Source organism: Macrotis lagotis, chromosome X, assembly GCF_037893015.1.
Source record: "Macrotis lagotis isolate mMagLag1 chromosome X, bilby.v1.9.chrom.fasta, whole genome shotgun sequence".
NCBI classification, from domain to species: Eukaryota; Metazoa; Chordata; class Mammalia; order Peramelemorphia; family Peramelidae; genus Macrotis; species Macrotis lagotis.
The window spans coordinates 326,216,557-326,239,517 of record NC_133666.1 but is presented as its reverse complement, the minus strand read 5'-3'; the positions used below and the strand labels follow the sequence as shown (position 1 = coordinate 326,239,517).

At 35.7% G+C, this 22,961-nt stretch overlaps 1 protein-coding gene across 5 annotated transcripts in view; it reads left to right on the top strand.

Moving 5' to 3' along the window:
- Positions 1 to 22,961, top strand: part of KIAA1328 (KIAA1328 ortholog) — a 554,082-nt gene that overhangs the window by 2,159 nt on the left and 528,962 nt on the right. For all 5 annotated transcript variants that reach the window (XR_012471964.1, XM_074203823.1, XM_074203822.1 and 2 more), the window contains exons 2-4: positions 1,642 to 1,677; positions 3,445 to 3,587; positions 22,328 to 22,422. Coding sequence is in view for 4 of the 5 variants with exons in the window: in XM_074203823.1 (XP_074059924.1) it covers positions 1,642 to 1,677; positions 3,445 to 3,587; positions 22,328 to 22,422 (274 nt within the window). In the remaining variant the exon portion in view is untranslated. The remainder of the gene's footprint in view (positions 1 to 1,641; positions 1,678 to 3,444; positions 3,588 to 22,327; positions 22,423 to 22,961) is intronic.

Here is a 22,961-nt window from a genome sequence, read left to right as displayed (position 1 = left end):
CCTTAGTAACTCATAGTAAATGCAGAGATGTCAGCAATTGCTCATTAAAATGTACTTTTAAAAAAAATCAGGTAGAAGTATAATCTTTAAAGAGCTCAGTCAAAACTTAGAAATTGATTTTGCCTTGCTTTTTAAAAAAAATTTTAATAAGATGACACAAAAGTATGTGAATGATTATGTGTTGAGGAGGCATAGGTATACTAGTACAATTGCTCAGGTGCCCAGAAGACCTGGGTTTTTCATTCCATCTGATATTTAATACCAATGTAACCATGGGCAAATCATTTAACTTCCTTGGATCTCAGTTTTCTCACCTGCTAAATGACAGGGTTGCACTAGGTGGCATATTTTTGCCCGCTTTAGATGTATTCATCCTAGTTCTAGAAAAGCAGAACATGATTATCACTAGATGCATACTCATTAGTCTGATGAAAAGGTAAGGAATTCTAGACAATATACTTAAGTAGAATCCCTAGGGTAGTTACTGTGCTAGTTGTTAATTAGAATCTTTAGATTTTGGGGTAGAACTGTACATATTCTCCAGGGATACTTATACAATTCCCATTTTTGGTTTATTGTCCCAAAACAAAACAATAATTAATCATTTAAAGCTATGGTTTTATCATTTGGTAATTGTTACACAGCCTCAAAGTTTAAATAGGATCTAGTTCCTTGTGCTATGTAGTTTTTTGTCCTAGTAGGTGGCAAATACATTAGCACAGGTAACAATATTACACTTTATGAATTTAGAGTGTTGCATAGTGATGCCAAAGCCTGGGAGTAAGATCATTAATTGGAAGGTAGTTAATAGAGAAGTTTTTCTAGAGACTTTTAGGAAAGGTGATTTTTGAGTAAAACTATAAAGGGAAGGGAAAGATAATTTAACAGATGACGAGAAGGAATTGAGGGCAGTGTGATTGATGCAGTAGATAAAATGCTGGACTTGGAGTCAGGAAGATGTGTAATATATAAAGGCTATTTAGTTTTGAATAATATGGGAAGACTTTCTAGTCACTTCTAGATTTCAATAAGATATGTTGATTTTTTTTTGTAAAATATTAGAGCCTTTTGACATGTTTCATGTAATAGGATGGAAATTGCCTTTGTTTATGTATTATTTACTTGCCCTTCAACATTGTTTATACCTCACATATAAAGACCATTTTGAAATTATCTGTTCTTTTTGCATAAAAGCATTTGCCAAGTCCTCCCAAATATGAAAAAGACAAAAGATGTCGCATTTGCTTAAATCCTCACTCAGATATGGAAAGGGATTCCTTTAAGTGAAAATCCAAGGACAAAACTTAAAAATAAATTTCATAGTATAATTTTTCTCATAAATTTTCAATGATGCTAACACAAGAGGTGTGATTGGAGTTGTAGATTAGATATGCCAAACAGCCTTCAAAACAGTTGTACAAAGCAATTTAGACAACAGCTTTGTCTGAACAAAGATTCATTTTCTTTGGAATCTCAGTTTTACTAAAGCCTAAATTCAGTTTTCTGAATAACTTAATTTTTAGTTCTGTGAAAGGCTAGTTAAATATTTCAAAGTTAAAGGCAATTATAAATTATGTCAGAAACATGGGGCAAGAGTATTATTTGAATTATTTATTTTTCCCTTAATGCTCTCATGTGTAGTTTCTGATGACGAACATGAAGTGCTTCATATTTCAGGTATGATTGATTTCTTTATATGAACGGGGTGGGTGGGGTTTATTTAGGGGAAAATACCTACCCGTTAAATTAACTAGTAAGTACTGAGCTCCCATTGTGTGTTATGATCTGTAATCTCTTTAATATAATTTTATTTTAGTGTATAAAAGATAGATTGGTAAGATTATGTAGTATATATATGTGTGTGTGTGTATATATATAGATATATGATAGCTATGATTTCAATAGTATATATGATTTGGAATGAAGAAGCACAATTTAATGAATTAGGAAAGACATGTTGGAGTCCAGTCTACTGAACTAAGGCAGTAGCTCCAGAATCTAAACTTTGCTTCTTTTGAACAGCTGCTCTGGCATTATTAGTTGATGTTCCTTTTATTTCCACAAGTGCTTTCCCTTTCCCTTTTGTTGATTGATGTGTTTAGAAATATGTCTGATTAGCTAGCATTTTTTAAGTGTCTACAATGAGGGACAAACACTGACTGTGCTAAATGCTGGAGATGCCAAAAAAAGGCAAAGAATATTTTCTCTTAAGGAACTCGTAGACTAATAGGGAGACAATATGTAAACAGCTATATACAGACAAGTCATATATATAGTATAAATTGGGGGTATTCTCAGAGTGAAAGTGTTATGATTAAGGGGGACTATGAAATTCTCTTACAGGTGGGATTTGAACTGAGACTTGAAGAGATCTAGTAAAGTCAAGAGGCAGATCAAGAGGGAGGAATTCCCAGCTTGGGGGGATACCAGTGAAAATATTCAGAGTTAGGAAAATATTAGGGGAAGGGGAAAAAGTATTTATGTAATGCTTATTATGAGCTTGGCACTGTGCCAAGTGCTTTACAGCCATATTCTCATTTAATCCTAATAACAGCCCTGAGAGATATTCCCATTTTACAGTTCAGGAAATTGAGGTTGACAAGTTAAGTGACTTGTCCAGGGTCTCAAAGCTCATTATCACTCATTGGATGTGGTGGGAATAATGTGAGTGAGAAGTTGAGAATGGCACTTAGGTTTCAAGTCTTGGTGTGTAAGAGAATGGAAGTACCCTAAGCAGTAAGTTAGGAAGAGAGGAGGGTTTTAGGGAAAACATTGTAAATTGTTTTTTTAGGAGAAATTTTTCCTTCTTAAAAGGTAATGTAGGGGTGGCTAGGTGGCATAGTGGATAAAGCACTGGCCTTGGAGTCAGGAGTACCTGGGTTCAAATGCGGTCTCAGACACTTAATAATTGCCTAGCTGTGTGGCCTTGGGCAAGCCACTTAACCCCATTTGCCTTGCAAAAAAAAAACCCTAAAAAAAAGGTAATGTACCCAAAAAGCTTATTATTTATCAGTTGGGGAGGGGGTGTTTACTAATGATGTGCATCATACAAATAATTCACAGATGTTATCCATGCCAGAATGTCAGTTATTGGAATTAAGTTGGAATGTGGCAATTTTTTAAATTTTTTAAATACATTAAAAGATATATGATTTTATCATCTGTCAAATGAAATTGAGAACTTTCTAATTCTAGGTCAATGGCCCTATAATTTAATGCTTTTGATATAACTTTTCTAATAGAAATGTTGATTTGAAATACAGACTTAAATAAGAATTTTGAGGGCATTAAAAGAATTTGATATTATTGGTAGTCTTTTATCTGTAACTTCATTTTCGTTCACATCATATAAAAGAAGGTAAGGAAAATGTTGTCAGTATGGAAATCTTAGTACTAGAGAATACTAGAGAATACCATCTTCTGAAATTGTTTGGTCCTCTGTAGGAATTTCTGCAGCAGGAAATAGTAGAGCAAAACACAAGTCGAAATTTTCCAAAGCTGATGTTAAACTCAAGGCTTCAAAGACAACTGATACTTCTGTCACTATGGATCCTTTCAAAGGTAAAGGAGACTCAGCACGTAAAGAGGTTAGTAGAATTTTGTGTTTTTCTTAGCATTTTCGGTCTGGAAAAAAGATACATAACACTGCCCAGTTACTGGAGTCATGTGGCTAAATGAACCCTTGAGAATTCAATGAAGCTTCTTTTTACTTGAAAGGTTGAATGATAGCCCATAGGGAATGTCACATTGCCAGACCAGGGGGATTACCTTGACAGGAAGTTGTATACAGGAAAATATTTCAAGACCTCCTTCAAAACACATTTCATTTTTGAATGTATGTTTTAGATTTTGGGGAAATGGGTATTTGTAGTTAATGTATCGGGCAGCCACATAGTGCAGTGGATAGAGCACTGGCCTTGGAGTAAGGAGGATGGGAGTTTGAATTCCGACCTCAGATACTTGACCTTGAACAAGTCACTTAACCCTGATTGCCTCACATCCACGGTCATCTCCAGTGTTTCTGATTCATATCTGGCCACCGAACTCAGATGGCTGTGGAGAAGAAAGTGAGGCTAGTGACTTAGTACAGCAACCCCTCACTCACATCCAATTCATGTGCTTGTCATGACTTCACCTCTCTTATGTCATGGTCTTCTTTCACAATGAAGAATAAACATCATCAGCAGGATTGTATTATATAGGACTATCAGTTTTCATTGCTGCACTGTGAAATTTCATGGGATAATGGTTTTGAGTACTATTCTAGGAATCAGAAAGATCTGGATTCACCTCTTGCTGTGTGTTTATATTTGTTGAAGATCTCCAATATCATTACTGGCTAAGTTATGACATATACAAGACCTTAAGGTTTAATTTGTGTGCCTTAAAATTTCTGCAGAGAAAAAATAGTTAAAACTGAGTTTTCAATTTTTCTTTTATAATGTACTTAATCTAAAGACATACCCATTAACAAGTAAAAAATATCATTAAAAATTACATATAAACAAAAAAAAACTAGACTGTTAAGGTGAAGTTAAAGGATTATAAGTTATGAAACTGTAATGGGCCTTAGGTATGATCTAGTTTAGTCCCTTTCCCATCTTTGTAGTTCTTGTTTTACAAATGTGTAAACCAAAGCCCTGGGAGGCTATATTTATTTGACCAAGATCTCACACATAGTAAATAAAAGATCTGGGACTAAAACCCAGATCTTCTGACTTAACTCAGTGTACTTTCTCTCCACTGTCATTCTTTTTTATTAGCCTTTCTTCTGTCTGGTTCCAGGAGGAGAAGTTTGTGACATACAGGCAGTATGTCAAAGACCTATAATTTCATTGATGTAGGGATTCCTTTATTCAAAAGAGATGATAACAAAATTCAGTAGGTTAATTTTCATGGGCACATAAGTGACACAGTGGGATAGTCAGATCAGGAGGACTCATCATTCTGAGTTCAAATCTGATATTTTTAGCTGTGTGACGCCAGGCAAGTCACCTGACTTAGTTTACCTCAGTTTCCTCATCTGTAAAATGAATTGGAGAACGGAAATGATGAACCACTCCAGTTTCTTTGTCAAGATCAGTGCTGTAAGACAGTCAGTTGCAGAGAAGATTCTGATTTGCTGCGGTAGAAAGCATTTCCTTACCTGGGCATTGTCTTCTGATAAAATCTCAGGTTTCATCCCTATCCTCATTTTACATATGAGGAAGTTGAGTTAGTTCTTTTATTACTCTGTGATTGATTCACTATTTCATTTCTCACAAAAGTTATTTCAAAAGTTTTCTCCCTATTTTTGACTTCCCTACTCCATCCCTTCCCTTCTTGTTCTCTTTTAGCTGAGATCCTTGCATTTTGTTTTACTGAAAAAATTGATGCCATCATTGTGAGCTCTCACATTCTTTTTAGACCAAAACCTTTTAACATCATCTCCTACTCTTCTCTTTTTCCCCATGATTCTGAGAAGTATGCTTTTTCTTTGCCAACACCAACCTCTCAACATGTACATTTAATATTTTATTTATTTATTTATTTTTCCAAGTACATGCAATAGTATATTTCAACAATCATTTTTTGGCAAGATTTTTCTTTTTCCCTCATCCCTTCCCCTGACAGAAAGCAATCTAATATAGACTATACATTTATAATCATGCTAAACATAGATATATATCAATCATGTTGTGAAAAAAGAATCAAATCAAAATGAAAAAAAAAGAGAAAAATATCTAATACCTAAGACAACTTTTAAAAACTGGAGACGGGGGGGCGGCTAGGTAGTGTAGTGGATAAAGCACCGGCCCTGGAGTCAGGAGTATCTGGGTTCAAATCCGGTCTCAGACACTTAATAATTACCTAGCTGTGTGGCCTTGGGCAAGCCACTTAACCCCTGTTTGCCTTGCAAAAAAAAAACCCTAAAAAAAGTACTGGAGGCAATTAAACTTTGGTCTACATATAAACTCCATAGTTCCTTCTCTGGATATGGATGGTATTTTCCATCACAAATCTCTTAGAATTGTTTTTGATTATTGTGCTGCTGAAATGAACACATCCATCATAGTTAATCATCACCCAATGTTGTTGTTAGTATGTATAATATTCTTCTGATTCTGTTCACTTAACTCAGCATTAGTTCATGCAAGTCTTTTCTAGGTAATTCTGAAGTCCCATCCTTCATGATTTCTTATAGATCAATAGTTCAGCATGTACATTCGGTGCTTTCCTATTCTTCACTAGATCCTACTGTCTTCAAGTTCTAATTCTCTCTCTCTCTCTCTCTCTTCCCTTTCTCAACCAAATGTCTTGAAATAGTCATTGGTGCTGGTTGTTTCTGCTTTATCTTCCCTTACTCACTCTTTGCAGGTTGACTAATGAACTCATCAACAAAGTGCAGCTGTCCATTTTCAAGTCAACAGTGATTTTTTTTTAGAAAGCTTTTATTTCTTTTGAGTTTTACAGTTTTTCCCCTATTCTTGCTTCCCTCTCCCCCCATACCCCACAGAAGGCAGTCTGTTAGTCTTTACATTGTTTCCATGGTATACATTGATCTAAGTTGAATGTGATGAGAAAGAAAACATATCCCTAAGGAAGAAAAATAAAAGTATAAGAGATAGCAAAATTACATACGATGATAACAGGTCCCCGTTCCCCCCCCCCCCCAATTGAAGGTAATAGTCTTTGGTCTTTGTTTAAACTCCACAATTCTTTCTCTGGAAACAGCTGGTATTCTCCATTGCAGATAGCCCAAAATTGTCCCTGATTGTTGCACTGATGGAATGAGCAAGTCCATCAAGGTTGATCATCATCTCCATGTTGCTGTTAGGGTGTACAATGTTTTCTGGTTCTGCTTATCTCATTTAGCATCAGTTCATACAAATCCTTCTAGGCTTCCCTGAATTCCCATCCCGCCTGGTTTCTAATAGAACAATAGACATATATGACATACATCTACCACCTCTCCAATTGAAGGACATTCACTTAATTTCCAATTCTTTGCCACCACAAACAAGGTTGCTATGAATATTTTTGTACAAGTGATGTTTTTACCCTTTTTCATCATCTCTTCAGGGTGTAGACCCAGTAGTGGTATTGCTGGTTCAAAGGGTATGCACATTTTTGTTGCCCTTTGGGCATAATTCCAAATTGCTCTCCAGAGAGGTTGGATTAGTTCACAGTTCCACCAACAATGCATTAGTGTGCCAGATTTCCCACATCCCTTCCAACATTGATCATTGTCCTTTCTGGTCATATTGGCCAGTCTGAGAGGTGTGAGGTGGTACCTCCTAGATGCTTTAATTTGCATTTCTCTAATAAGTAATGATTTAGAGCAATTTTTCATATGACTATGGATCGCTTTGATTTCCTCATCTGTAAGTTGCCTTTGCATATCCTTTGACCATTTGTCAATTGGGGAATGGCTTGTTTTGTTTTTTTTTTTGAAAATTTTACTCAGTTCTCTATATACTTTAGAAATGAATACTTTGCCAGAAATACTAGTTATAAAAATTGTTTCCCAATTTGCTACATTTCTTTTGATCTTGGTTACAGTGGTTTTGTCTGTGCAAAAGCTTTTTAATTTAATGTAATCAAAATTATCTATTTTGTTTTTAATGATGCTCCCCATTTTTTCCTTGGTCATAAACTGCTTCCTTTTTCATAGATCTGACGGGTATACTACTCCTTGATCTTCTAGTTTGCTTATAATATTTTATTTTATATCTAAATCCTGTTTCCACTTTGATCTTATCTTGGTATAAGAGTCTGAGGTGTTCATCAAATCCTAACTTCCAATTTTCCCAACAGTTAATTTTATCAGAGAGAGTTTTTATCCTAATAGCTAGACTCTTTGGATTTATCAAACAGCAGATTAATATAATCATTTCTTGCTATTTCACCTAGTCTGTTCCACTGATCTACCACTCTGTTTCTTAGCCAATGCTAGACAGTTTTGATGACCGATGCTTTATAATATAATTTAAGATCTGGTAAGGCTAAGCCACCTTCTTTTGCATTTTTTTCATTGAATCTTGGTAATTCTTGAATTTTTATTTCTCCATATGAGTTTACTTATAATTTTTTTCTAACCCATTAAAGTAATTTTTTGGAATTTTGATTGGTAGGGCACTAAACAGATAATTTAGTTTTGGTAGACTTATCCTTTTTGTTATATTTGCTTGACCTATCCACGAGCATTTGATGTTTGCTTAGTTACTGAAATCTGATTTTATTTGTTTGAGAAGTGTTTTGTAGTTGTTTTCAAAAACTTTTTGAGTCTTCCCTGGCAGGTTAGACTTCCAGGAATTTTTTATTGTCTGAGGTTATGTTGAATGGGATTTCTCTTTCTAGCTCTTTCTGCTGTATCTTGATAATCATATATAGAAATGTTAAGGATGTATGAGGGGTTATTTTAATATCCTGCAACTTTGCTAAAGTTACTAATTATTTCTAGTAGTTTTTTAGATGATTTTTTTTGGGATTCTCTAGGTAGACCATCATGTCATCTGCAAAGAGTGAGAGTTTTGTCTCTTCCTTCCCAATTCTAATTCCTGCAATTTCTTTTTTTTTCCCTATTATTGCCGAAGCTAGTATTTCTAATACAATATTGAATAGTAGTGGTGATGATGGGCATAACTTGTTTCACCCCTGATCTTTTTGAGAATGCCTCTAGACTCTCCCCATTGAATATAATATATATATATATATATATATATATATATATATATATATATATATTTTTTTTTTTTTTTTTTTTTTAGGTTTTTGCAAGGCAAATGGGGTTAAGTGGCTTGCCCAAGGCCACACAGCTAGGTAATTATTAAGTGTCTGAGACTGGATTTGAACCCAGGTACTCCTGACTCCAAGGCCGGTGCTTTATCCACTACGCCACCTAGCCGCCCAGAATATAATGCTTGTTGATGGTTTCAGATAGATACTATTTATTATTCTAAGGAACAGTCTGTTTATTCCTACACTCCCTACTGTTTTTAGTAGGAATGGGTGCTGTATTTTGTCAAAAACTTTTTTCAGCATATATTGATGTAATCACATGATTTCTGATAGTTTTGTTATTGATATAATTAATTATACTAATATTGAACCAACCCTGCATTCCTGGGATAAATCCTTCTTGATCATAGTGATAACTTGTTGTAATAGGTTTGCCAAGATTTTATTTAAGATTTTTGCTTCTATATTTATCAGGGAGATAGGTCTATAATTTCTTTCTCTGTTTTAACTCTTCCTGGTTTGGGTATCTGCACCATATTGGTGTCATAGAAAGAGTTAGGCAGAGTTCTGTCTTCACCTATTTTTCCAAAGAGTTTATATAGCATTGGAACCAGTTGTTCTTTAAATGTTTGATAGAATTCCCTTATGAATCCATCTGGCTTAGGAAATTTTTTCTTTGGGAGTTCAGTAATGCCTTGTTGAATTTCTTTTTTCTGAGATAGGGTTATTTAGGTTTTTAATTTCCTCTTCATTTAATCTGGGTGACTCATATTTTTGTACATATTCATCCATTTCTCTTAGATTGTCAAATTTATTGGCGTAGAGTTGGGCCAAATAATTCTGAGTTATTACCTTAATTTCCTCCTGAGTTCACGTTTTTCATTTATGATACTACTAGCAATTTGGTTTTCTTTCTTTTTTTTAATCAAATTGACCAGAGGTTTATCAATTTTATTGTTTTTTCATAAAACCAACTCTTGGTTTTATTTATTAATTCAATAGTTTTCTTGCTTTTGATTTTTCATTTTTATTAATTTCTCCTTTAATTTTTAGAATTTCTAATTTGGTATTTCATTGGGGGTTTTAAAATTTATTCTTTCTCTAGTTTTTTTAGTTGCATATTTAGTTCATTGATTTCCTTTTTCTCTAATTTATTCATGTAAGTATTTAAAGATGTAATATATCCCCTGATAGCCTCCTTAAATATATCCCAGAGGTTTTGGTACGTTGTTTCATTATTGTCATAATTTAGGATGAAATAATTAATTTTTTCTATAATTTGTTGTTTGATCCACTCATTCTTTAAAATGAGGTTCTTTAGTTTCCAATTAGTTCTGGCTCTATATCTCCCTGACCCAATGTTGCATATGATTTTTATTGCATTATGATCTGAGAAAGTTATATTCCCTATTTCTGCCTTTCTGCAATTGATCATTAGGTTTTTATGTCCTAGTGCACGGTCAATTTTTGTGTGCCATGTACTGTAGAAAAAAAAGTATATTCCTTTTTATTACCATTCATTTTCCTCCATAAGGCTATCATATCTAGGTTTTCTATCAATCTATTTACCTTCTTCCTTCTTGTTTATTTTATGATTAAATTTATCTAAATCTAAGAGCAGGTGGTTGAGGTCTCCTAATAGTAGTGTTTTGATGTCTATGTCTTTCTGTAACTTCTTCAAATTCTCCTCTAAGAATTTGGATGCTATATGATTGGGTCCATACATGTTTAATATTGAAATTACTTTATTGTCTATGCTACCTCTTAGGAGGATATAGTTTCCTTCCTTATCTCTTTTAACACTATCTATTTTTGCTGCTGCTTTATCTGAGAGAAGGATTGCTACCCCTGCTTTTTTCACTTCAGCTGAAGCAAAATATATTTTGCTCCAACCTTTTACCTTTACTCTATATGTATCTCTGCTTCAAATGAGTTTCTTGTAAGCAGCATATTATAGGATTCTGTTTTTTAATCCACTGTGCTGTTTGCTTATGTTTTAAGGGAAAGTTCATCCCATTCACATTCAAAGTTATAATTACTAACTCTTTATTGCCCTCCATGCTATCTTCCCTCTGTTTTCTATTTTCCCCCCCTTTTTTCCCTTTATCCATATTCCCCAGTATTTTGTTTCTGAATCCCCACCACTTTCAGTGTGTTTGCCCTCCTATATCAACCCCCTCCATTTTCTTTCCCCTTACCATTTTTCCCCTCTTCCTTCCCTTCTTTCTGTTATATCCCTTTTTTCCTCCCCCTCCCTGTCCCCTCCCCCCTCTCCACTTTTTATGCTTGAAAGATAAGTTTCTTAGCTGAGTGTGTGTAAGGTAACTTTAAGCTGAGTCTGATGAGATGAAGATTCAGGTGGTTTTCTCCTTTTCCCTTCTTCCCCTTTATTACAATAGGTCTTTTATACCTCTTATTGTACGGAGATTTCCCCATTCGATCTCCTCCATCCTCCCCTCTCCTTACTGTCTCTCTCTTTAAGGAGGTATTTTTTTAAATCATTCTGTCTGAGTCACAGAAAAGTCATGAGTGTCCATCACTTCTGGCTAAGTATATTCTCTCTAATAGGGTTACAATTCTTGAGAGTTATTATACTCTTTCTCCCAGTTAGGTATATAGTCAGTTTCATCTTATTAGATAGAAGTTTTTTTCTTTACCCTTATTTTTTTTTTTTACCTTTCCATGTGTCTCTTGAACCTCCTGTTTGATGTCCAAATTTTCTATTTAGCTTTGGTCTTTTCATCAGGATATGTTAGAAGGCTCCCATTTCATTAAATGTCCATCTTTGCTGGCTAGTGGATTCTTTTTTTTTTTTTTTTTTTTGCAAGGCAGACAGGGTTAAGTGGCTTGCCCAAGGCCACAAAGCTAGGTAATTATTAAGTGTCTGAGAACGGATTTGAACCCAGGTACTCCTGACTCCAAGGCCGGTGCTTTATCCACTACGCCACCTAGCCGCCCCTGGATAGTGGATTCTTGGATGCATTTCAAGCTTCCTTGCTCTTTGGAATATCTCATCCCAGGCCTTTTAATCCCTTAATGTTGATGCAGCCAGATCCTGTGTAATACTTACTGTGGCTCCTTGATATTTTAATTGTTTCTTTCTGACTGCTTGCAGAATTTTCTCTTTTATCTGATAGTTCTGGAATTTGACTACAACATTCCTTGGTATTTTCATTTTAGGATCTCTTTCTGGAGGGGATCGATGTATTCTTTCAATAGCTTATTTTGCCCTCTGGTTCCATGATAGCAGGGCAGTTTTCCATCACTTAATCCTGTAATATTAAGTCCAGGATCTTTTTTTCTCTTTTGGTGTTTTCAGGAAGACCTTTAATTCTCAGGCTGTCCCTTCTTGCTCTGTTCTTGCTGATGAGGTAGTTTACATTTTCTTCTATTTTTTTTTGATCTTTTGGTTTTATCAGAATCTTGTTGTCTCTTGAAGTCATTAGTTTCCACAGATTCCATTCTTTTCTTTAGAGAAGAGTTATCTTCATTTACCTTTTGCAACTCCTTTTCCAATTCCTTGTCCAGTTGGTCAGTTCTATTTTTGAAGTTTTCCATTTGACCAAGTGTAGTTTTGAGAAAATTATTTTCTTTTTTGCATTTGCCCAATTGAGGATCTGAGAGAATTATTCTCATTTTGTATTTGTCCAATTGTATTTTCCAAGGATTTGTTTTCTTGATGTGAGATGTTAATTTTCTCTTGCCACATGTTAATTTTCTCTTGAGTTTCTTTTCCCAGTTTTTCCATTTGATTTTTGAACTCCTTCTTGATTTCTTCCAGGAAATCTTTCTGGGTTGGAGACCAATTCATATTCTCCTCAGAATTGCTAGATGTCTCTAGGTTAGAATCTGTTTCTTCTAAGTATTTCTCCATGGGTCCCCCTTTCATTAGCCTTTCTTCATTTTCCGAAAATCTTGTGTTGGGGGAGGGGTTGGCTCTCAGAGGATTGCTTTTGAAAACTCTAGAAGCTTTGTTTACCTGGTTTAGTAATTCCAAGCAACCAGTAGAGGGATGCTGGTTGCTCTCTCTTGAGTGTTTGAGGCCCTTAGCATCAGGGTCTGAGTTGACCTTGAACAATGGGCTGGGCCCTGGGGGGGAGAGTTAATTTCCCTTCCAGCTGAGTGAGGGGGTGGGGTCGGGATGTTTACCCTTTGTTCTGGGAAGATGTGGTGCTCAGGTCTCTTGTACAGCTGGTCGATTTCCAGGCATGCTCTGCAGCTCTCTGTGCTGGAAATCACCCTTCCATCAACTGGGGCTCACCAGAACCTTTCTCCCCCCTGCCAAAGATTCCTTGGCTAAAGTTGGTCCTCAGACCCACCACTCCCCAAAACCTCAGAGGATAAGGCCAGTCCTCTAGCTTCCCTGCTTGCTGCTGACCCTGTGCTGGCCCTCTGCTCTCCACTCCCAGTTCACCCATGGTCCCCTGAGAGACCTTGTTGGTAAGTGTTCTTCTCCTAGCTTCTCTTTCTGGGTTTTGTTGATCGAATTTCTGTTAAGAGGTTTCTTTCTTGTTATTTTTGAGGGGGAACCATGAGCACCTAGAACAGTGCCTGTCTTCTCTCCGCTATCTTGGCCAGAAGTCATCTTTTGATTGCTAAATCTGATGATTGTTTCTACAGTCAAGTCCTTCTAAAACTTTCTTTTTTTGGAGGATGATTTGAACTAGAAGCAGGGAGATCAACTTGAAGTCTGTTGCAAGAATCTAGGTAAGAGTTTAGTAGGGCTTAAAAGATCTGAATGGGTGAAGAGAAAGGATCAGAAGTTGAGAAGTTTTGCAATTTTATCCTATATATGAGCTGAAGGATAGTGAGGAGTCTGAATTATGATGTTAAGATTATGAACCCTGGCAGATGGAAATTGGAAAGTTGGAAAGGAAGGAAGAAAGAAAAGAAGTCCAATTTTGGACATCTTCACTTTAGGATGGCTTTGGAACATGCAATATGAAGTACAAAAAAGGTGTTTTGTGATATGAAAATTTGATTGGGGAGAGGCTGGAGTTAGATAGGTAGATCTGGTTCAGTACCTCCTCTAAGCAGTTGACAAAGTACATCTGACCCTGTTAATTTCCGAAGATTATCTCTGTTTAGTTTTTAAAGCCCCATACAACTAGACTCTGGTTCATTATTCTAGTTAGGACATGCTCCCCCTGTTCTACTTTTTGATCTATCTGAACCTAATTTCTCCCTGTTCTATGCACCACAGAAAATCTCCATCACTGTCTTTCTTATGGTCTTCCCTTCTCTTCCCCCCACTGCTATTCCTCTCCCTCTCAAACTATTTTATGTATATGTATATATTTATTTGTTTTTTTACTCTATTTGGGATTAAAGTACATTTATCTATCTATCTATCTATTATATTTATCTTTTAAAATATACTTTTTGTTTCTCCTATAGAATGTGAGCTTATGATTAGGGATTGTTCAATTCTTTATACTAATATTCTCAGTGACTAGCACATAGTAAGTGTTTAAATAGTACTTGTTGGTTAATCAATTCATTTAGTGCAGTAGCAGAGGAATAGGAAGGATGACATATTTTCGAGAGTTTATAGGGAGAATTGGGAAGATTCAACAATTAATTTGCATCTGAGAAGAGAGGGACCTTTAGAAATAATTTAATGTTATTGGTGATGAAGCTTGGAGAGGAAAGGAGTCAATATTAACATTTTTAGTATTGACCATTGGATGAATGGTGGTGTCATCAATAGAAATGGGAAAACTAGAAGCAGTAGGTTTTGGAGAAAGCCTAAATTTAAAAATTTGTAAAGAATTTTCTTCCTTCCTATACTGTACTCTTGAAATGGTTCTTTTTTTTTTTTTAACTTTTATTTATTTATTTAATCTTGTTTTGTACAAATTTTTTTATGCATTACTAAAATATTCTTGTTTAAGAATAAACATAATACCCCCTCCCCCAAAAATATAGACCCGCATGAGTGATAAAGTAAAGGAGAGAGAAAAAAATTAAAATTAAAAAATAATAATTATGATAGTAGGTGTGGCCAGGTGGCACAATGGATGGAACACCAGCCCTGGAGCCAGGAGCTATGGAGCCCAAATCCAGCCCCAGACACCCAACTATCACACAGCTGTGTGACCCTAGGCAAGCCACCCCAACCCCAATACCCTGCAAAAACTAAAAAAAAATAGTAATAATAATAATATTAATAATAGTAGGGGTGGCTGGGTGGAGGACAGAGCACTGGCCCTGGAGCCAGGAGCACCTGGGTCCAAATCGGCCTCAGACACCCAACAGTCACTCAACTTTGTGGCCCCAGGCAAGCCACCCAGTCCCATTTGTCCTGCAACCCCTCCAAATAATAATAATAATAATAATATACACTATTTTTCTCTCTCCTTTCACTCTGTCTCTGCTATAGGGTAGCTGAGTGGCATAGCAGAGAGATCCTCGGCCCTGGGGTCAAGAGACCCCGAGCCCACATACCACCCCTTAGGCTCAGCATCCACCCAGCCCTATGGTCCTGGACAGGCCATCCAATCCCAGCCCCTTGTAAGAAATAAAAAAGAAAATGTGTTATTTCTGACCACTCTCCCCCCATGGTCCATCTTCTCCTCCATCACTCACATCACCCCCACCCACTTCCCCTGGTCCCTCTTTTTCTACTTCTTTCTTCAGATGTCTATACCCCATTGAGTGTGTGTGTGTGTGTGTGTGTGTGTGTGTGCGTGTGTGTATACTTTTTCCTCTTCTAGCCACCATAAATCTTATTATATGAAATATCTTAGCCTATTCCACCTCTCTTTTTTCTTTCTCCCATTACATTTCCCTTTTGGCCATTGACTCCATTTTTACACCACATTATATATCTTCAAATTTAGCTCTCTCCTGTGCTTCATCTATAAAAGCTCCTTCTACCTGCTCTATTAAATGAGAAGATTCATATGAGTATTATCAGTATCATTTTTCTATACAGGAATATATGTAGTTCATCATCATCATTAAGTCCCTCATATTTTACCCTTCTCCTCCACTCTCTGTCCTTCACCTGAGTCCTGTATTTGAAGATCAAACCTTCTGTTCAGCTTGCCATTCCAACATGAACATTTGAAATTCCCCTGGTTCATTGAAAATCCATCTTTTTCCCTGGAAGAGGACATACAGTTTTGCTGGGTGGTCGATTCTTGGTTGCATTCCAAACTCTTTTGCCTTCTGGAATATTATATTCCAAGTCCTATGAGCTTTTAATGTAGTTGCTGCTAAGTCCTATGTGATTCTGACTGCAGCTCCACAATATTTGAGTTGTGTTCTTCTGGCTGATTGTAATATTTTCTCTTTGACTTGGGAGTTCTAGAACTTGGCTATAATATTCCTGGTGGGTTTTTTTTTTTTTTGGATCTCCAGGGGAGATTGGTGGATTGTCTCAATTTCTATTTTGCCCTCTGCTTCTAGGATATCAAGGCAATTTTCTTGTAATAATTCTTTGAAAATGATGTCAAGGCTCTTTGTGATCATGACTTTCAGGTATTCCAATAATTTTTAGATTATCTTTCCTAAATCTGTTTCCAGATCAGTTGTTTTTTCAATGAGATGTTTCATATTTTCTTCTAATTTTTCATTCTTTTGGTTTTGAAGTATTGTATCCTGATTTCTCATAAAATCAGCAGCGTCTCTCAGTTCCATTCTATATATGAAGGATTTGTTTTCCTCAGAGAGCTTTCTTATCTCCTTTTCCATCTGGCCAATTCTGCTTTTTAAAGCATTCTTCTCCTCAATAAGTTTTTGAACTGTTTTATCCATTTGACCTATGCTGGTTTTTAACATGTTATTTTCTTCAGCATTGTTTTGGATCACCTTGACTAAGCTGCTGACTTCATTTTCATGTTTTTCCTGCATCTCTCTCATTTCTTTTTCCAATATTTCTTCTGTCTCCCTCACTTGATCTTCAGTCTTTTTGAGCTCTGTCATAGCCTGAGTCCAATTTCTGTTTTTCTTGGAGTCTTTAGATGCAGGAACTTGTACTTCCTCATTTTCAGACTGAGTGTTTTGATCCTTCTTGGGATCATAGACAAAGTATTTTTGGGACCCCCCCCCCCACAAAGATCTCAGTGCGTGAAGCTCTGTCTTCCCTCCTGGTGTATGAATGACCACAAGCACACCCCTCTGCCACGGGGCTGAAGTGGGGGGGCCTGCTATTCTATAGGGGTTCTATACTGTGATCAGGATCTGAATGTGGTCAGAGCCCCAGAGTCCTGTTCCAGGGACAGAAGACAGAGCTTGGGAGTCTCTCTTTCCACTCTCCTCCCTAGGCTCAGCACTCATGCCCTGGGGGCTCCTGCTTATCTGCTCCACCTGCTTCCAGTTCCTGGATCTGGTCTGCCAGGGCCATGCTGCTCACTGAGTACCCCTGAGGGCTGGGCTTCATGTGCTCGCTCTGGCAGAGGTCCCCCTGCTATTCCCCCAAGTTGTGCTGGTGCTCCCTGGGTCTAGGTCAGGAAACTGCCTCTGCTGCCCTGAGCTGTGGCTCCCAGCACCATGGGACTTCCTCTGGGAGGCTGAAGTTACTGTGATCTGTCGGGCTACCCCTCCGTTCCCATGGAGCAGAGCCTTTCCACTCTTTTCTGGGTTACCTTGGGTTGGAGAACTGCCTTACTGGATCCCTCTTTGGATTCTGTCTCTTGAAAATTTAGTTAGAGTCCTTAGTTTATAAGTTTTGAGAGAGAGAACACCTAAGAGATGGTCCTCTCCTGTTGCCATCTTGGCTCCGCCTTGAAATGGTTCTTGTCTGTTGCTACTTTTCACTTTTATTTAATCTTTTTTTCATTATATCTATAGTTCCTTGAAGTCAGGGTGATCTGCTTTGCTTTATATCTACAGAGTCTAGCACAAAACTTTATAGACAGTAGGTACTCTTTATTTGTTTATGTTGGTGATTATATTATCTAATATCGGTGACAGTAGGTATTCATTAAATTCTTGTTTATGTTTGTGATTATATTTTCTAATATTGACCTAAACTACCGATGTTGAACAAAATATAGGACACATCTAACTACTTATCATAAGGTCGGGTTTGATTTATCACAGAACGGTAGATAGTTCTTGTTTTTTTGTTATATTAAATTTTAAAAATATTTTAATTTTGTGTATAATATATAAAATATATGTATTATATATGACATTTTAAATAATTATATTAATATTTTTGTTGCATGAAACATTGGTCTTCTAGAATGGTGCTGTTGTGATTCATGTTAAAGCTGTTTAAGCTTTTTTTCCCCTCAAAATTGTTTTTAAATTTGAGAACCTCTCTTTCCTTGACTTGTCCCTGTTCAAGGACTTTTTGGTTCTGAGAATGTACTATTCTCCAGCTCAGGAAAGAAGAAAAGCTGTTTTTGATTTGATCTCCCTCTCCCTACTGGTATTATTCTCTGAAAGTCTCATTTATATGTATACACGATTTAAATCACTTTCCTAGTATACTTATTTAATAATAGTTAGAATTGTGCTTTAGTTTGTGTACATGTTCTTCTCATTGGTGCAGATTCCATACATACATACATACCTTTTCATGTCTCTCTGGATGAGCTTCTTTGTACTCAGGGAGACCTGCATTCAATTGGGAAGACCTAGATTTGAAGTTTCTAGCTTAGTTCTAACAGGTTTAAAAACTTACTGTTAATTGTTTACCTTCATAAATATACTTCTCTGTTGCTTACTTACTGTAGCCATATCTTACCATATCTTATTGACTATATATATATATATATGTATATATATATATATATATATATATATATACACACATTATATATGTATATATGCATGCATGCATGTGGGAGACTGGACTTAAAAGGTTTGATTATTTGGAATGAATTGATGTCAACTTTATCAGTTAATCTTTTGACTGAATTGACTAGTTTGTTGAATAATCAAGTCATTTAGGTTTTTTAAAAGGGCATTGTCTGAGCACCCCTACCTCACCCAGGCTCTTAAAAGTTCTTTTCTTAACTTAGTTCATATCAGATAGATAGGCTTAGGGAATAAGGCAAAGATTTTAAAAGCCAAAAAAATTGTTTTGAAATATTAATAGGATTATAAGAACATGGACTTATAACTAGAAAGACCCTTTGAAGGTTATCTACAGATGAAGATAAAGAATCTCAGAAAAAAAAGTGATTTGCCCAAGGGTCTTGTAGGTAGTAATTTACAGAGTCAGGATGGAAACTCAAGTCATCTGACTATAAACCCAGTGACTTTTCATGGTACCATGCTGGTCTTTCTACTGTTTTTTATTTTTGAAAAGCTCAAAATTTCCTTAAAGAAAATAAATGAAAGATTAGTGTAGAAGGGACTATATAGGATTGATTTTGGTTTAATCAGTAAATGTATTTGTATTTTAAAAAATTCACATATTTTTATATACTGTATATGTATATGTTATATTATGCATTAGTTATTGATACGGCAGAAAGGACATTGGACCCTTAGGAATGGCTCATTTGTTTAACTATTGGTATGACTTTGAGCAAGTAAATTAAGTGCACTTTGTATTTCAGTTTCCTTCTCTGTAAATGAAGAGAATTGGATTAGATAATGTCTGAGATGGCTTCTTCTGCCAAAATTCTATGATTTACTGGTTAATGTGCATAAAATAAAACACAGTCTTTGGCCTTAAAAGAAATTTGTCTTATAAACATGTATAACATTCCATAAATATTTAAATATAAGGCAATAGGGGCAACTAGGTGATGCAGTGGATAGAGCCCTGGAGTCAGGAGTACCCGAGTTCAAATTCGGCCTCAGATACTTAACAATTGCCTAGCTGTGTGACCTATCACTTAACCCCATTGCCTTAAATAAATAAATAATAAAAATAAAATAAATATAAGGCATTGTACTAGTCCCTGACAAAAATGAAGTAGTTCCTCCCCCTAAGCAGCTTATACCATTAGGGAGAAGAGAATTTCATTAGTGAAATGAATATGGAAATTTGGAATATAAAATGTCAGACTCAATTGCTCCACATGTGTTATGGTTACTGTAGGGGCTTTAAATAAGTTTAAGGGGAGAAAAGTCTTATATGCTGCTTACCTGAGCTGTAATTTTAGCTGTAATTTGCTGAAGGGACTATCAAGGGATGTTATTTTTCATATGCTAGTCTGAGTAGATTAATAAAGCTTAACTTCCATTAATGTGCTGAGTTGGTCTGACTCCTAGTAGAGATGGGTCATCCCTCCTTCCTGAGAGTTCTAAGTAAAGATAACATTCAACTGTGATTTAAAAAAGTCATGGAGGGAAATGGTAGATTTAGGGTTGGAAATTGACCTAGTCCAACCCCCTCATTTTATAGTGAAGAAACTGAATTCCAGAAATTATAAGTGACTTGTTTATGGCTAGTAAGTTTCTGAGGAGGAATTAGAATGCAAATCTTTCTAATGGTGAGTCTAGGACTCTACTGCAAAGATACCAGGTCTACTAATTCAGTTCTCCAAATTGATTAGCTTCTACTCCGATAGATAGTACCTTCTGAAATTGTCAGACTTTTAGGGCTTATTATATTGAGAATCATGTCACCTGTGTTCTTTGTATAGTGTATAGAATAGCAAATACTTACTTGAAAAAGCTTTAAAAAATTTAACATATTTCACTTGCAGTCTGAAACACAAAATGCTTCCAGAGGACTTATTTTCAATTTAGGTAAAATCAAAAGACAGTGAAAAGAGCCATATTGCAGCCTGCATTTCCAAAAGGGAGATGATCAGGAGACTGTGGATTTCAAAAGGTTTCTTAAGTGCTTTGATTTCTTTTTAGGGAAGTTTTCTAAAATAATATAATATTTATTATTATATTATTAAAATTATATTATTATTAATAAGGTCATAATGGCCAGCCATTGAAAGTTGTACATTTCTCTTGTCCTTGTTTTTGTAGTATTTGAACATTGGCTTAGAGGCCACACTATCTTTTCTTGTCCTACCTGTATGAGTCCCACCTTGCAGAGTAAGAGTAGGAGTATACATACTTTTATATATTATACTTTAGTCTTGGTTGCCTAGCTTAGTTTGATGAGAACAGGGAAGGTCATAGTTAAGGATTAGAGTTGATAACTGATTCATTTGTCTCACAGCCCTCTTCCACCCACATTTTCATTGCTCATCTACTCTTTTTTGATTAGTTAATTTTCATTCTCTTTTTTTTTTAAATTGTCTTTCATTTTGTATGCTGTATGATGTAATGTCTATCTATCTGGGGAATCAGGAAGCCTTGGGTTCAAACCTTGGCCCTGTTATATATAATGACTCTGTAGCTACCAAAAATGTATTTTTCCCCACAGGTTTTAGTTGTACTTCCTTGACTCTTAATCACAATTATCATGTCATTGATTTTTTTCCCCCAGGATCGCCTAACATAGTACTATTTCCAAAATTGCCTAATATAGCACTGCTAACCATTCAGTGGACATTGAACTTTTATTGTATATATTGTCATTACTCCTGTTTGATTTAATCAGTATGATTTGATCAGTGCTCCGGGAAATGGATTATTAATATAAAACAATTATAGTTTAATTATATTTTGATTGCTTTAAAATAGGTATCATTGAGTTATTTCATCAATGCTTATTGAAAATGGTAATTTATCTTAAAGGCTCTTTAAAAGCATATTAGCTTCTAAAGATGATAAAAGTTTGCTGTTTAAGTCAGTTAGAACCTGTAGGGGAAAAAATGTAGTTTTCTGGTTTCTTAATGACATATAAGTATTTATTTATGTTGTACAAATGTGAATTCACTATACAGTTGAAGAGAAACTGTTGGATAGATATCACTGGAGGATTTTCAGATATTCAGGAATTTACTGGCTTTTGTAGGAAGATGCCAGGTCTGTGATATACTTACTAAGGTCTCTTTGTGTCTTGGGAAAGTTCCTCTTGAATGGGACTGACCTGAGGGCATATCATTTTTTGTCAGGCTTATCACACCTTGTTAAGTGCTTATGTATGTTTTAGATAGACTTTGACTCTAAAAGAGTTAGTTTATCATTTACTTTTTTAGCACCAGTGAGAAAATCATAGTACCTAATAGTATCTTTCATCATGTGAAGGCACTATGTAAAGGCTTTCCTTTCTCCCAATTAGTTCTCATTATCTCTAGGGTTCGGTTCAGAGGCCTTGCTCAGATATTTTTGCAGTAACCACAGCAACCCACTCAGAGGACTGCCTGTACATAGGAACAACTAATGATTCCTGTTATACCTTTAACTAAAAGTGATTTCTCTAAACTTTAGTCAACAACACATTCAATATTTGATGTCCGGAATCACATTAGCATGAAAAGCTCCAAAAGCCTCTTTTTGCATCCTCAATACCTAGCCCATAGCCTGGCACATTGGAGCACTAAATTTATTGAATTGGATAGAATTGGTTAAATAACAGTTGATTAAACCATTGACAAGCAATTCAAAGGCAAAAATAGATTTATTTGAAATACAGAACACTTTGCTAAGTGAAAGATATTCCAAAAAATTTCATCTCCGATCCTGCTTTAAGAAGTAGTTCTTAATAAGTCTTTGCTACTAATAATCAAAGGAATGTTTGTCTTTGCAAAACTCAATTTTTTAAAAATAGAAATCTTTTATGTTTTAGACTGTTCACAATGGAGGAATGAAGAGTGCCAGCTTGAAGGATTTATGTCCTGAAGACAAAAGACGTATTGCAAACTTAATTAAAGAGCTTGCCAGGTGAGACTAAAACTCATATGATAATATATTGTGCCTAAACTGTGCATTTTTTTTGAAGATAAACAGTGGAAAGGGATTGTTTCGGTGATCTTACAGGGACCAAAAGTATTTTGCTATCAGACTTGTTTTCCCATTTGAGAAAGAGATGTTCTCTGGTCAGAAAACCAACATTCCTACTCATTTTATCTTTAACTTGATGTCCCAGATTGATTGGTATGAACTTTTAGAGAAATCAGTTATGAGGGAAAGTTTTGAAACAAATGTACTGCTAAAGTAGGTTGGTATTGCTGTGATCACAAGCACAGCAGTAACCTTTGAGTAAAATTAGGCTTACTTCATTATCTGAACAGAAATTGTATTTTCCATTGCAAAAAAATATCTTTTTGTAATTTTACTAGCTTCTAATACTTTTTGATAGTGAAATATTTGAGCTTTGAGGGGGGTGTATTTCTGAGCTATGTATCAGTGAAATTCAGCGTGGATGTGTGCAAAACCAGAATTGGACTTTGATTTGCTGATTAATAGTTACTCTGTGATTG